Raw genomic sequence first — 12,162 nt, 5'->3', positions numbered from 1 at the left:
AGGTAGTTGTAGACAGCAAGAAGGTCTGCCCTGAGCCTCCTCTTCTCCAGGCTAAGCAACCCCAGCTCCCTCAGCCTCTCCTCACAGGGCTGTGCTCCAGATCCCTCCCCAGCTTTTGTGTGGTTAGAGCTGAGCCTGCTCTCAGCAAGGGCACCAGGCTGGCTGAACACAGCAGTGCTGGCAGCCAGGGTTCAGAGAAGTCCTTCAGCCAATATAGGGACAGGCTGGTTGAATCCCAACCCACCCCTGCTTTAGGACACCTGAGCTTTGCCTGAACACTCCAGCACAGGAATGAGCTCTTGTGCAAAAGATTTATCCACACACGGAGCCAGAGCTTGCTTCCTGTACTGAATAAATGTTGTACCTGAAAGTAGGAGGCAAGAAAAGGCAAAATCAAATCCTTTCTTGTGCAGCTGCTCCACAGGCCCTGCCCCTATTTCCACCAAGACCACTGGACAGGCCACTCCATCAGGATAAACCCAACCACATTTGTCAGGGGACACTTTAACACTTCCCACTCCCATGCACAGGGCTACAGCAGACAAGAGGCAGCCTGGATGAAGGCATTTGTTTATTAATTATTGCTCTGACACTCAAAAGCCCAGTAGCTTCCACCCACCCAAAATCAAACTGCAGGTAGCTGGACTGTCTGGTAACACTGCTCATACTGGAGGCAGTGATAACTACACCAGAGGCTCATCAATAAATAACAGTGACTCACCCCTGCCTTTAAAAGGCAGCCAGGCTTTAAAGGTGTTGAGAACATGAATACAGTGCTCCTACCAGTTGGTTGTTCATTTAGTAAATGGAGTTTTTGTAGAGTGGGAGCTCCCTCTTACCCCACTTTGACACCCCCCCACCCCCCCAAATGGGTGTTTCTAGTGCAGAAAGTGACCTGCAATAGAAGTGCCAAATGGCTGAGCAGCAAAGAGGAGGAGATGCAGCTGAAGCATCCAGCCCTGGCAGAAGATGCACAGGAGAGCCCCGAGTCAGGTCTCCACAGGTGATGGGGTCAGGGAAAGTCCTCCAAGTCAAGAGCAGGCAGTGGAGCTCTCCAGTAGGTGAAGTGGCTGTACTCTGGCCACAGCAGAGCCACGTTCCCCCCCTGGCCCAGGGGAGGGAAGATGAGCTCCACCAGCTCCGACAGCCGCTCGTACCTGCGAGGGCAGGGAAGAAGTGGCACTGGGGTCACTGGGGCTTGGTTTGCTTTTCTACCCCATGAGATGCTTCTCTGGGTTAAAGGCAGATCAACCCAAAGGTGCTGAGGAAGGAGCAGGTTGCTTACGTTGACTTGTGATTCTTGGTGAGCTCCTGGATCAGCTCTCCCTTGGGGTTGACGGTGAATATGCGGCTCTCTGGCAGGCCCACCTGCTTGTAGGCATAGACATCCTGCCCAAGGCAGGCCACCAAGGTGAGAGAGCTGCAGGAAGGCAGTGCCTCCACCTCAGCCCGAGCCCTCTCTCCCTCCCCCCCAGGAGCTCCACTCACTCACGCTGGCTCTGTTCCCAAAGGCTGCGTGGAAGGGCAGGTTTGTGGCAAACAGGTTCTGGATGTCCATCAAGCAGGCAATCTTGAACACCTCTGGCTTCTTCTCAATCACCTCCCTGCAGCACAAGATGTGTGCACAGAGCAGAGGTCAGAGGGGCACCAGGGGGCCAGGACTATGGGGCTCAGAGGAGTGGTTTGAGGGGCAAGAGAGGTTTTGTGTATCAGGAGCTTCCCCATGAAGCTCCAGGGAGGGCAGGCTGCTTCTCTGCTGCCTCCCATGAAAGGCATCCTGCACCCAGGAGGCCAGAAGCAGTTTGAAGCTGTGACATCCCTCACTGACCACCCCCAGAGACACAGGAGGTGCAGGGCTGGGGAGGAGGAGAGATTGTGGTACCTGTGGAAGGCAGAGAAGAGGCTGCTGGGGGCAAGCAGGATGGGGCCCTTGGGGAGGCAACAGCCTTGCTCACTGACCCATTTGAGGTAGCCCTTGGTGATGTGTGCCATGCCAATTGCTCTGGCAGAGCAGTAGAGGAACTTGTAGCCATTCCTAGAGAGAGCACAAGAAGTCTTCTGGGCTGGTGTCCTCCCACTCCTGCTCTGAGGTGGGGGGGGGGAGGAGGAGAAAGAGGAAGAAATTGGGCACCTGGCCTAAGCTCAAACCCTGTTTCACCCCTTCAGCAAGCCAGATGGCAGGACAGATTCCCCTCATCCCACTGATGAGGAGCAGTGCTGGAGAGGGACCCCATACCACCCTCCAGGCCCTTCCCAGCAGCTGCACACCCATCCTGGCTGCCAAGTGCCCTTTGCTTAGTATCTGGGCACCCAGATGGGACCCCTGGGCCAGGACCTTCATCTTGGGGATGACTGCAGCTTGTGGGGAGCCAGGCGCAGCACTGCAGACCCCCCAGGCAGACAGCACAGCTGGCAGAAGGACAAGGTGCAGGAGAAGCTGAGATGTCAGACAGGGTAGTCCCAGTCCTGCACCCCCAGATGCCGTAGAGTGGGAGCCCCTATTTCTCCACCCAGGGGCTGGGACAAACCATTCACGGGCCCACAGTGCCTCTTAGTGGCCACAGGGGCCAGGCACATGGAGCTCAAGGCCAGGCTCTGCTGGGACCTGCTGCCAGGCTCCAGCGGGTGCAGGGACAACATCCCACCCCGAGGCACATTGGCTGTCCTGGGGACAGCTAAGGTAGCCTGGAGTGGGATGGTGGCCCCGAGGACATCACAGCACCCTGGAGACATGGGAAGTGTAACTGGGCACCCATAAAGGCTACTGGCACCCAAATGAGGGGTGAACCTTCATGCCACCACTGCACAGAGACCCAAAGGTGTCAGGCTGTGCCTGAGGCCTCACAGCTGTGGTCCTGTGTGATCTCATCTCCTTCAGGGCTCAGCAAAACCTCCATCAACATTCACCCTTCCCAGGGCAGCCCCCTGCTTTCACCCCACATCATCACCCAGACAGCACAGCAAGCACCAACCATCATCAAAGGCAGGAAGTGAGGCTGTTTTGGCCAGCATCAGTGACTGAAGAACCCTGATTCTGGCTCCCACTCTGCCTCTCCAGCATTCTCCTACCTCCCCTTGACATCACTTGATCTAATACCTACAGGTGGATTTTGTGGAAGAGCTTAACAATGCCATGATGAGTCCAGTCTTTTCCCAGATGTGGCAAGATGTGCCCAAGCGCATCTGACCTACAAGGAAAGAGAGATCAAGTTAGGCTGATTCAACCTGGTGGGCATCCCCTTCAACCATGAAGGGCCTTGGGGTCCCTCCTGACTGCCTCTGCAAGCCTTGAATAGGACATTTTCCCTGCTGGAAGGGAGCCAGGATGCGGTGTGGGAGAGAGGTTCTTACCTGGTGATGGTGCCATCGATGTCCGAGATCACCACTTTGTCATCCCAGTTCCACAAGTAGATGGTGGCCTCACAGCGACACGTGCCCTGGTACTGAGTTGTCACACTGAATGCCACCTCGTTGGGGCCTTCCTGCAGACTCAGCCTCTCCTGTGGCAGGGGAGAACAAAAAGCCAGTGGTGGTGCCAGCACAGATTCGCACCAGTCCAAGGCTTGCTGGAGGCCAGGCTGCCATCTGACCGGACCAGACACCGAACACCTCTACAAGGTGGCCACCCAGGGCTAAACACTTGGCTGCCTTATGAAAGCAAGAAGTCAGAAGTACAGAAAGCCCTGTGTAAGGGGGGTGGGGGGGGAGTGCCCCCAGGCAGTGGAGGAGGAGGAGGAGCAGGAGGAAGCACGCACGATCTGCTCGGAGGAGAGCCGCAGGGATCTCCTGTAGGTGGGCTGGGAGCGGTGTGCAGGGGCAGCCACCTCCAGCATGTCCCCAGGCTGCAGAGGTTCATCATCACTGGATGACTTCTCTTCCTCCTGCCTAATCAAAGGAGGGAAGAATACATTGACTTTACTCTGCAGGCCATGGCTTTCCCCTTCAGCACTATGGCACACCTGGGGGCAACCCAGGACACCCCACCCACCAGGAAGCAGTCACACAGGAGCTTGACTTGGGGAGCCAGAGCCCTAACAGAGCTCTCTGCTAATACCCTGGGGTGGCTGGGGAACAACTGGCCAGTTAAGAGGAGGTCAGAAGCATGCAGAGACTCCTAAAGGCAGTCTGGGAGGGAGGTACTCACCTCTGCTGAGCAGAGCTGGGCTGCACTGTCTCCACGCTGGCTATTCCTGGCCTTGAATGCTGCTGCAGGCAGAGAGAGATGGCATTAGAGCACCTCAGTGCCAAGGGCAGGAGCTGCTGTGCTTTATTGCTACTTGCATGGTGCCTCCCCTGCCTTCACAAAGGCACTGCCCCATGGAAGAACCACCGCAGCCTGGTGCTGCAGTTGGGAAGGGAGAGCAGCAAGCACAGGCAATGCCTGGGCTGTGGCACAAGGAGGATGTGGCAAGAGGTCTCACCATAACAAGATCCACATTATTCTATCACTATGTGTTCTGCTGCTCAGAACTGAGGGGATGGCAGCAACCTTCAGAAGTCACCTTGCCAACATGCTGCACTCCTACTCAGCCCCAGGTCGCCCCAAGACCCTGCTGCTCTCCTATCCCCACCCCTGCCAACCACCAGGACGATTCCTGTCCCCTGGGGTTGCTGCTGCAAACATACCTTCTCCACTGGAAATTCTCTCCTCCTCCAGGAGAACCACCACCTGCCACCTTTCTTGGGCATCTTCTCCTTCACCAGTTGGTCAATGGTGCTCTGTGTGACAGCACATGGGATGAAGTCTATCCTCAGCCCAGGGAAGCTCAGCTGCCAACAGGCTGAGGAGACCCTTGTCCAGGCTGGATTTCCTTTACAAGGTTATTCACAGGATAGGACTCCTGCTACATTGTGAGGTGGGATTGGTTTTTTTTTTTGGGGGGGGGGGGGGGGGGCGGGGAGGAAGGGTACAATGACTAGTTCCCTTCTTGTAGCTAGAAAAAGATGATCTAGATGCCTTATTCTATAACCCCAGAAAAGTCTGCAGAGCCTTGGAGTAGGTTTCTGCAGTCTAAAAATCCTCCAGACTGCCAGGTCCCATGGCTCTGGCCAGCTTTGCCTAGATACAACCATCAGAACAGGAGCTTTTTGACAAGGAAACCTCTGCTTTCTAAGCATCAGTGGTACCCAGGTATTCCAAAGCCACCCTAAGGTCTCTCTGGGGGAAAGGACAGACCTCAGGGTTTGTGGGCTGGAGTGATGCTCAGCTCTGCCCCAGACTGCCTGCAAACCCCCAGATGGGGAACTTGGTCTTCTGCAGCCTTCAAGCCCCACCAAGAAGCATGGCCAATAAATATGTTGTGTCACTGACCTGAGGAAGGTTCTTCTGGAAAGCCTGCAGGGACAGGATCATGGGAGCAGCCACTACCCAGTTGTAGTACCTGGAAGAAGCAAGAAGGATGGGAATATCATCACTCCTGGAGACAGGGCTGTTTCTAGATCACCACCATGCAGCACGGCCACAACTGCTGCAGTTTAGGCATTGTCTAGATTGGAATCACACTCCCACAGGAGTGTTTCTGCTGGGACAAAGGTGCCCACCAGCTGCCTGGGGATGAAGCAGCAGAAAGTACATGCCACTCACTCCTTGTTGATCAATATCACCAGGTTTGGGTCATCAATGAGTCCTGGATTCTCAGCAAACTGCTGGTAGGAGACCATGTGCTCCATGAACTTCTCTGGTGAGAGGGAGATCGTGTCATACCACTGGTGTATGGAATGGATTTCAGGACAGCAGATCCCCCTCCCCTCAACCTACCATGAGAGATCTGCCTGCTGCCACCCAGGCCTCCACACAGTGACAGAGCAATGGTGGGCATTGAATCAGGGTGAGAGTCCACGGGGGTCTCAGCAGGAGTGTCAGACGGCAGCTGAGGATTGCCAGGGTCTGCCACAGACTGTGAACTCTGCTCTGTGTCACTACCAGCAAGAGAAGCAGCAGTGGCAACATCAGGCAACAGCTTCAGACATACCTCTCTCCTTTGCTGTAACAGAAATGGCTCAAGAAGCTCCAAGCCTGGCTGGCTAGGGCAACCCATACCTCCTGGGGGAATAGAGAGCCACCTGCTCCTCATCCTGTTTGGAGAGGTCTTCCAGATAAACATCACTGGGACCCAAGTGAAGACTTCTTTTGGGAGAGCCTCAACGCACAGACAGAAAGGAGAAAGCTGGAATCACCACTCCAACCATCTCAGTATCTACAGAGCATCATCCTATCACATGAAGAGGGCATCTCTTTTCCTACCTGAAAAGCTGATTTAAATCAACAGCAGCAGAAGTACCTCAAGACAGCTGCACTGGCATGAGAGGACCCAAATGACAAGCCAGAGTCCTGCCTGTGTTCTGCTATGACAATCTCAAGGTGGTGTTTGAAATGAGCCCCATATGCAAGGTAACAGCTTGTTATGAGTTACCTCTCTGTACAGTGGGGAACCCCAAGCATCTCCTCTTCAGGGAGACAGTTTTGTTCTGAACTTGTGCTGGCTAGAAGGATAAGGTTGCTTAGGACATTTGACAACACAGAAGTCCTTAAACACACCATCAAGGGAGGCTTAAGCATGCTTTGTTCACCTGACTTGGCATGCTTGGGAAGAAGACACAAGTCAGGCACTGCCAGACACTTCCACTTAAGGTATGATTTATACTGCTGAGAAATCTTCTAAGCAAGCAAAAGTAGAGCCATCTAAGGATGGACCTTCAGGAGACAAAGCAAGCATGTTTTCCTGGGGGGCTAGGAGGAGGAGGAAGTGTGAGGAATACCTCTTCAAAAGGAGCTTTTAGCACAAGCAAACATGTCACCTTGCTGAGCAAAGGCACTCAGGAAGGAGTTACACTGAATGAACCACCCAAGTCAGACACATCAGCAGGCTCAAAGACCTCTTCCAGCAGCACCTGTCACCACTCACCTTGCCTCCTCTGGCTTTCCAGCTGTGACTCAAGGCCCTCTGAGCCCACCTGCCTCAGAGCAGCAGCTCCCTCTGGCTCCACATCTGGCTGAACCTCTGGCACAACACTCCCATCTCCCTCCTGCCTCTTCTGTAAGGTTGAGGAGGCCTCCAACAAGCTCTCTGCCCCCACAGGACTGGGGATGTCCTTCAGTCCAGAGAGGCTATTCCCATCCTGAGGTGTGGGTGTTGGCTTAACAACAAACACAGTGGAAGAACAAGGCATGTCCTGAAATTCTGCTGGGCTTGGACCTCCTCCCAGACCTTCAGAGGTGGCAACAAGATGGCTTGCCTCATGCACTGGGGCTGATGTTGCAAAGGCACTGGCTGCTGCAGTAGCAATGGTCTTTGTGGACTTTGCTGGTTCAACTTGTTCAGATTTATTCACCTCAAGGAAAGCAGGAGAACAGGTTTGAAGATGTTACTCAAAGCATCAGGCAGAAGAGGACAACTGCCCTGAGGCTGCCTGGCCACAGCATCCTTCACTTTCCTGTAGGCTTTTCAGACACACACACACCCCCCACCCATCCCCCCATCAGCTGGTAGAGAGGAGCAAGAGTAGAGACTCACCTGAGGGAGCTTTCCCCAGGTCCACTGCATGTGGGATTCAGCTCCTAGAGCAAGATTCTCCCGTGGTCTGATCTCCAGCTCAGAGTCACTTCTGGGAGAAGAGGGATGACTCAAGGTGGGGCTGCAAAAACAGAAGGCAATATGGGACCTCACCTACTCTACAGACCCATGCTTTCCTATCATTGAAAGGACACTTAGGGCCAAGAACCCTGTAAGGTTGGTTTCCCATAGAGTCAGTTCTGTCCCACAAGACTATCCACTTGCAAATGAGCAGGACCTACAGGAAGCAAAGTTCTGTGCCACTGGTTGTCCAGAAGCAGCTCAGCAGCATAGGCAGGAAAACCCTGAGTAGAGTCTTCTTACATCTGTGACCATGGCCAGAAGCATCCCTCATGGGCTCTGAGCTTTCCTCCAGCCACACCATATCAGGACAGGAAAGACCTCCTCTCCTGTCACCCCAAATCCCTCTTGCTTACCACCTTCCCAGCCACAAGGCATGTCCCCTGCTCTCACCAAAGATGAGCAGATGACCCTGGCTTTGTCTGTTACCTGTCCATGGATCCCAGCTCCCCATCAGAGTAAGGGTGCATCTCTGGGGACTGCAGTGACCTGGTTTCTTCTTCAGGCAGCTCAGTGAAGGAGAAATACAATGAATCACTGCAGATGAGCAAAGAGGTCAGTTATGCTACTCTCAAGCACCAGCCTCCTCACCTGGAAAACCAGTGGTAGCCCACTTTATTTCCACTGGCTTTCTAGTCCACAGGAGGCTGAGCTCCAACGTGAAAGACTACCCTCCCCACCCCTCATTTCAATACTGCTGGGCATCACCAAGCAAACCTACAGGCTTGAGCCACTGCATCTCCCTGCCCAGACCAAGCAGCTCACCTGGGAGCTGGCAGCTTGCACAGCTCCTCCATGGACACCTCACTCTGGGTCTCCTCACAGCCTTCTAACTCAGAGCCTGGCACCTCCTGCCACTTGGGCTTCCTCCGGTGCCGCCTCTTGGGCAGGGTGGCTTCAGCACTGGAGATCTCCTGCCCCCAAGATGACTGAGCAGCATCCTCTGGGCTCTGCCCCATGGGGGATGTGCAGAGGCAGGAGGGGATGCTGCCCTGCAAAACAAGGATGGGAAGATCCCATCAGCTCCAGCACCCTCCTTCCCAGCCTGGCAGCACACAGCTCTTGTCCATGCAACATAAGCCATGAGCACAACCAACGCCACTGAGCCCTCATCTTGGGGGTGGCTTTGTGTCTAGGCCCAAGAGTAAAGGTTTTGTCCATACAAGTGAATGGAAAGGAAGCAGACCTACCCAGCTACAAGCTAAAGGCAAGGAGAGGCAGACAGGAGATGGCACCATGAGACCAGAATTACAATCAAAAAGGATTCAGCTCTAGAGCCCTCTCCCTGCTCTCAAACCCAGCTCAAGCTAGCAGCGACCACAAGACAGCCTGGGAGAGAGCTGCCAAGATTGCTGGAACCCACAACTAGTCTCATCCTGCTTCCCAGTGGAGCAGGCAGTGTGCCACAGCATCTGGCTCTCTCTCATCCCTGTCACAAGATGCCCCAAGGGGCCAAGTTCCAAGAGATCTGCCTGTCTGGCCAGCAGCCACAGCCATTGATAGAGGACAGTCTGGGATGCATATATTTGGTCTAATGGTCCCTCAGGATGCTCCAGTGTTCAGATCCTCCACATTGCTCACAAGGTCCTTCAGGTAGGAACCTTTCTGGACACACAAAACATCAGAGGGGATAATGGAGCCATGCTGGGGAAGAAGAGCAGTCCAAACCCAGTCCTTCCACCTCAAGCATGCACTTTCAGGTGGTCATAGGAAGACACAGCCCAGCAGCACCTTGTCATCACCAACCTCTTTCTCATCTGACTCCTGGACAAAGAAGGCCTCTCCATTGTCACCCAGCTTCATGTGCAGGTCCACAGGCTCCCCATTGATTTCAATGTCAACCTGGCAAGCGGCAGAAGCAGCTCATCCCTCTGAACCCATTCACCCAGCAGCATGCAGAAAGGCACTTCCCAAAGGAGAAGATGCATTGGGGTTGTTCAGAGTGCTGATGGCCACTCAGCCTTTGAGGCAAGGGACCTCTCCCAGTTTTGCTCAGAAGTACAATCCCCCCTGGAAGAGGAGGAGTTCCTTTTGGAGGCATCCCCTCCATAAACTGGCAAGGCTCCCATTCCCCCTCAAAGTCCTTTCATAATCCACCTCTCTAGTGTCTCCAGACCCAGGATTAACCCAGAGATTGTTGAAGATCTACCGAAGATCCTAGATCTGGAGATGCCAGAGAGTAAGCATCATCCTGATCTAGATATCACAGATCCATCAAACAGTTTAGGTTGGAAGACTCCTTAAAGATCATCCAGTTCCAACCCCCCTGCCATGGGCAGGGACACCTCCCACCAGCCCAGGTTGCTCAAGGCTTCATCCAGCCTGGCCTTGAACACCTTGTGATGGTTTAAGCCTTAACTGGGAGTTCAGAGCTCAGATGGGGGCAAGGCTGAGAATCGCTTCCCCTTCCTCCCTCCCAACAGAGAGCAAAAAGAAAGGGAAGGAGCAAATCCACCAAACAATAACTTGGAGTCAGCTTGGAAGTAGAGAGGTAAAGAGTTTTCTTTAAACAATATATATGTAACAATAACAGGCAAGGTTCACAAGGGCAAGGAACAAGGATGGATGGGAGGGGGGAGAAGAAGAAGAATACAAAACCAGTCTCTCTGAAGAGGTGTGGAGGCAGCAGGGAGAAGGATCAGGCCCGACCGCACGGCAGAGGAGCAGGAAAGCAGCCACGGTAGCTCTCATCCAGGAGAGGCAGGAGCCAAGGAGAGAGCTAACGGCTGCAATGCCCTGCTTTTTATACCCTAGCTGGGCAGGGAGGGGGAGTGGAACAGACTCAGTTTCCCAGGGGGAAAATGCCCTGCAGGGAGGGCAAAGCACTCGCAAGCCCTCCCCCCTGTTGTTTCTCTTTCAGGATAGGCATTAACCTACCACACACCTCCAGGGAAGGGGCAGCCACAAGCTCCCTGGGCAACCTGTTCCAGTGCCTCCCCAGACTCACGGTCAAGAATGTCTCCACCACTGCACACCCATCCAGCAGGTCACTTACCACCTTCTCCCCGGAGCGCAGCACTCCCAGCTTCCCGAAGCGCACGTGGAAGGGGGAGCAGCGGAAGGAGCCATCGGGCTGCCTCACCACCAGCACATCGATGCAGCCTGTCAGCGTGGCAGGGTTCAGGCCCCGGTACAGCTCCTTCACGGTGACAAAGACGGTCTCGGCCAGCTGCCCCACGTAGTTCATCGTCTGAGACTGCGAGCGAGAGACAGGCAGAGACTCAGGTGGGGAAGAGGGCTCCAGCAGCTGAATGCAATCTGAGTTTACCCCAGGAGAGTCATTTCTCGGCTGTAAACACAGCCCCATCACAGGGACATGTAAACCTCTAGGGAAACGGAGCCAAACACATGAAGGATCTTGATGACTACCACCCAGGGCCTCTGTGAGCACCAGAAAACAGGCCAGGAGCCAGAGCACTACTGCATCCCACATGGAGGAGACCAGCCTTGGCCATTGGGATGCACCATCGCATTTGCCCCTAGGGAGGGAAAAGTCTTACCTTTGCAATCAAACTGTCAGCAAGGACCTTCTGCCCTGCACTGTCCAGGAACCCAAACAATGTCAGGGCAGAGAGGTGGGAAGTTTGAGGAGCTGCTGCCTACACCACATGCCCACTTGGAACAGAATCCAAACCTAGTGTTTCCCACTTGGAGAAGGCGTCCCACCTGGGCACTGCCAAATCTGCCAGGCTTGGCTCTTGTAAAAGCCAGAGCTCTTCACACCTCAGCCCTTGCTGCCATCATCCATCTTCCCAGGAAATGCCAGCAAAGAGGCTGTGCTGCCTGCAGGACACTGGGCCAGCTCTGCAGTGCTGCTTTTGCAGGCACTGCTGCACTCCAAGGCTGCATGGCTCCTGGCTTTCATTAGCAAGGCCACGTGGAAGGAAAGCCTTGCCTGCTGCCTGCTCACCCTCTCACCCACTTACATCCTCTAGCCACCAGCTCCTAAAGCACAATTCCTCTCTGCTGTGCTGGAGCAGAGGCATGGCTGAAAAGCTAGAGGTTGATGTGAGCTATGCTGGGAGTGGCAGCACAGCCATGCTTCCAGCCACACAAGGTGGAATGCAGGCTCCAAATGGCTCCCATGCAATGCCTCTTCCTGTGGCCTCTTGGTCAATACATCAAAATCCCTGGAGTCTTTTCCTGCAGATCTATGTTGAGGTGAAGCTTCCAGCCCCTGGGCCAGAGGAGCCTCCTTGCTCAAGGCTTGGCATGAGCAGGACAGTAGCTTCAGCAAGACAATGATCTTGATGTCAGCACATCAATCCAGGGGCTGGGAACAACAGAGGTTGAGCCCAGCTTCCTGTGTTGCCAGCTCTGCACCCCACCTCACCCCAAGGAAAGGGTAAGGGCCTAGGATGATCACTTCAGAAGGATCCCAGATGAACTAGAGGAAGCCTCTGGTGCCAGCAGCACAATCAGTTGATGTCACAGTGTCCCTTAGGATTTTAACACAGTCCCCAGTGCCTGCCCACCCAAGGGGCAGCACATGAGAGCTGATTCCTTACCCAAAGGGATGAGGATAAAC

The 12,162-nt window shown here is 54.4% G+C and overlaps 1 protein-coding gene across 1 annotated transcript; it reads right to left on the bottom strand.

Annotated features, from left to right (window-relative positions):
* Positions 1–1,001: 1,001 nt before the first annotated feature.
* On the bottom strand, positions 1,002–10,831 carry LPIN3 (lipin 3). Its single transcript, XM_054173349.1, has 19 exons — positions 10,630–10,831; positions 9,381–9,476; positions 8,400–8,626; positions 8,064–8,171; positions 7,515–7,635; positions 6,906–7,332; positions 6,041–6,140; positions 5,759–5,919; positions 5,585–5,678; positions 5,312–5,381; positions 4,627–4,719; positions 4,145–4,206; positions 3,756–3,885; positions 3,352–3,500; positions 3,102–3,188; positions 1,883–2,035; positions 1,493–1,604; positions 1,286–1,389; positions 1,002–1,157 (listed from the first exon to the last, which is right to left on the bottom strand). Exons 1-19 carry the CDS (start codon positions 10,819–10,821, stop codon positions 1,013–1,015), a joined length of 2,631 nt encoding a protein of 876 aa, XP_054029324.1. The 5' UTR covers positions 10,822–10,831; the 3' UTR covers positions 1,002–1,012.
* Between the last annotated feature and the right edge of the window lie 1,331 nt (positions 10,832–12,162).

The sequence above is a fragment of the Dryobates pubescens genome, chromosome 26 (assembly GCF_014839835.1).
Source record: "Dryobates pubescens isolate bDryPub1 chromosome 26, bDryPub1.pri, whole genome shotgun sequence".
Lineage (NCBI taxonomy): Eukaryota > Metazoa > Chordata > Aves > Piciformes > Picidae > Dryobates > Dryobates pubescens.
The sequence above is the reverse complement of the archived record's forward strand: the minus strand, read 5'-3'. Positions and strand labels throughout refer to the sequence as shown.

What these genes read in the sequence shown, in the direction of transcription:
- LPIN3 (XM_054173349.1), bottom strand. Translation starts at nt 10,821, where the DNA reads ATGAACTACGTGGGGCAGCTGGCCGAGACCGTCTTTGTCACCGTGAAG. An exon ending in TGCGCTCCGGGGAGAAGGTG is followed by an intron (nt 9,477 to 10,629) that starts GTAAGTGACCTG and finishes GCCGCTTGCCAG; the next exon opens with GTTGACATTGAAATCAATGG. An exon ending in CCTGGGGAAAGCTCCCTCAG is followed by an intron (nt 7,333 to 7,514) that starts GTGAGTCTCTAC and finishes GCTTTCCTTGAG; the next exon opens with GTGAATAAATCTGAACAAGT.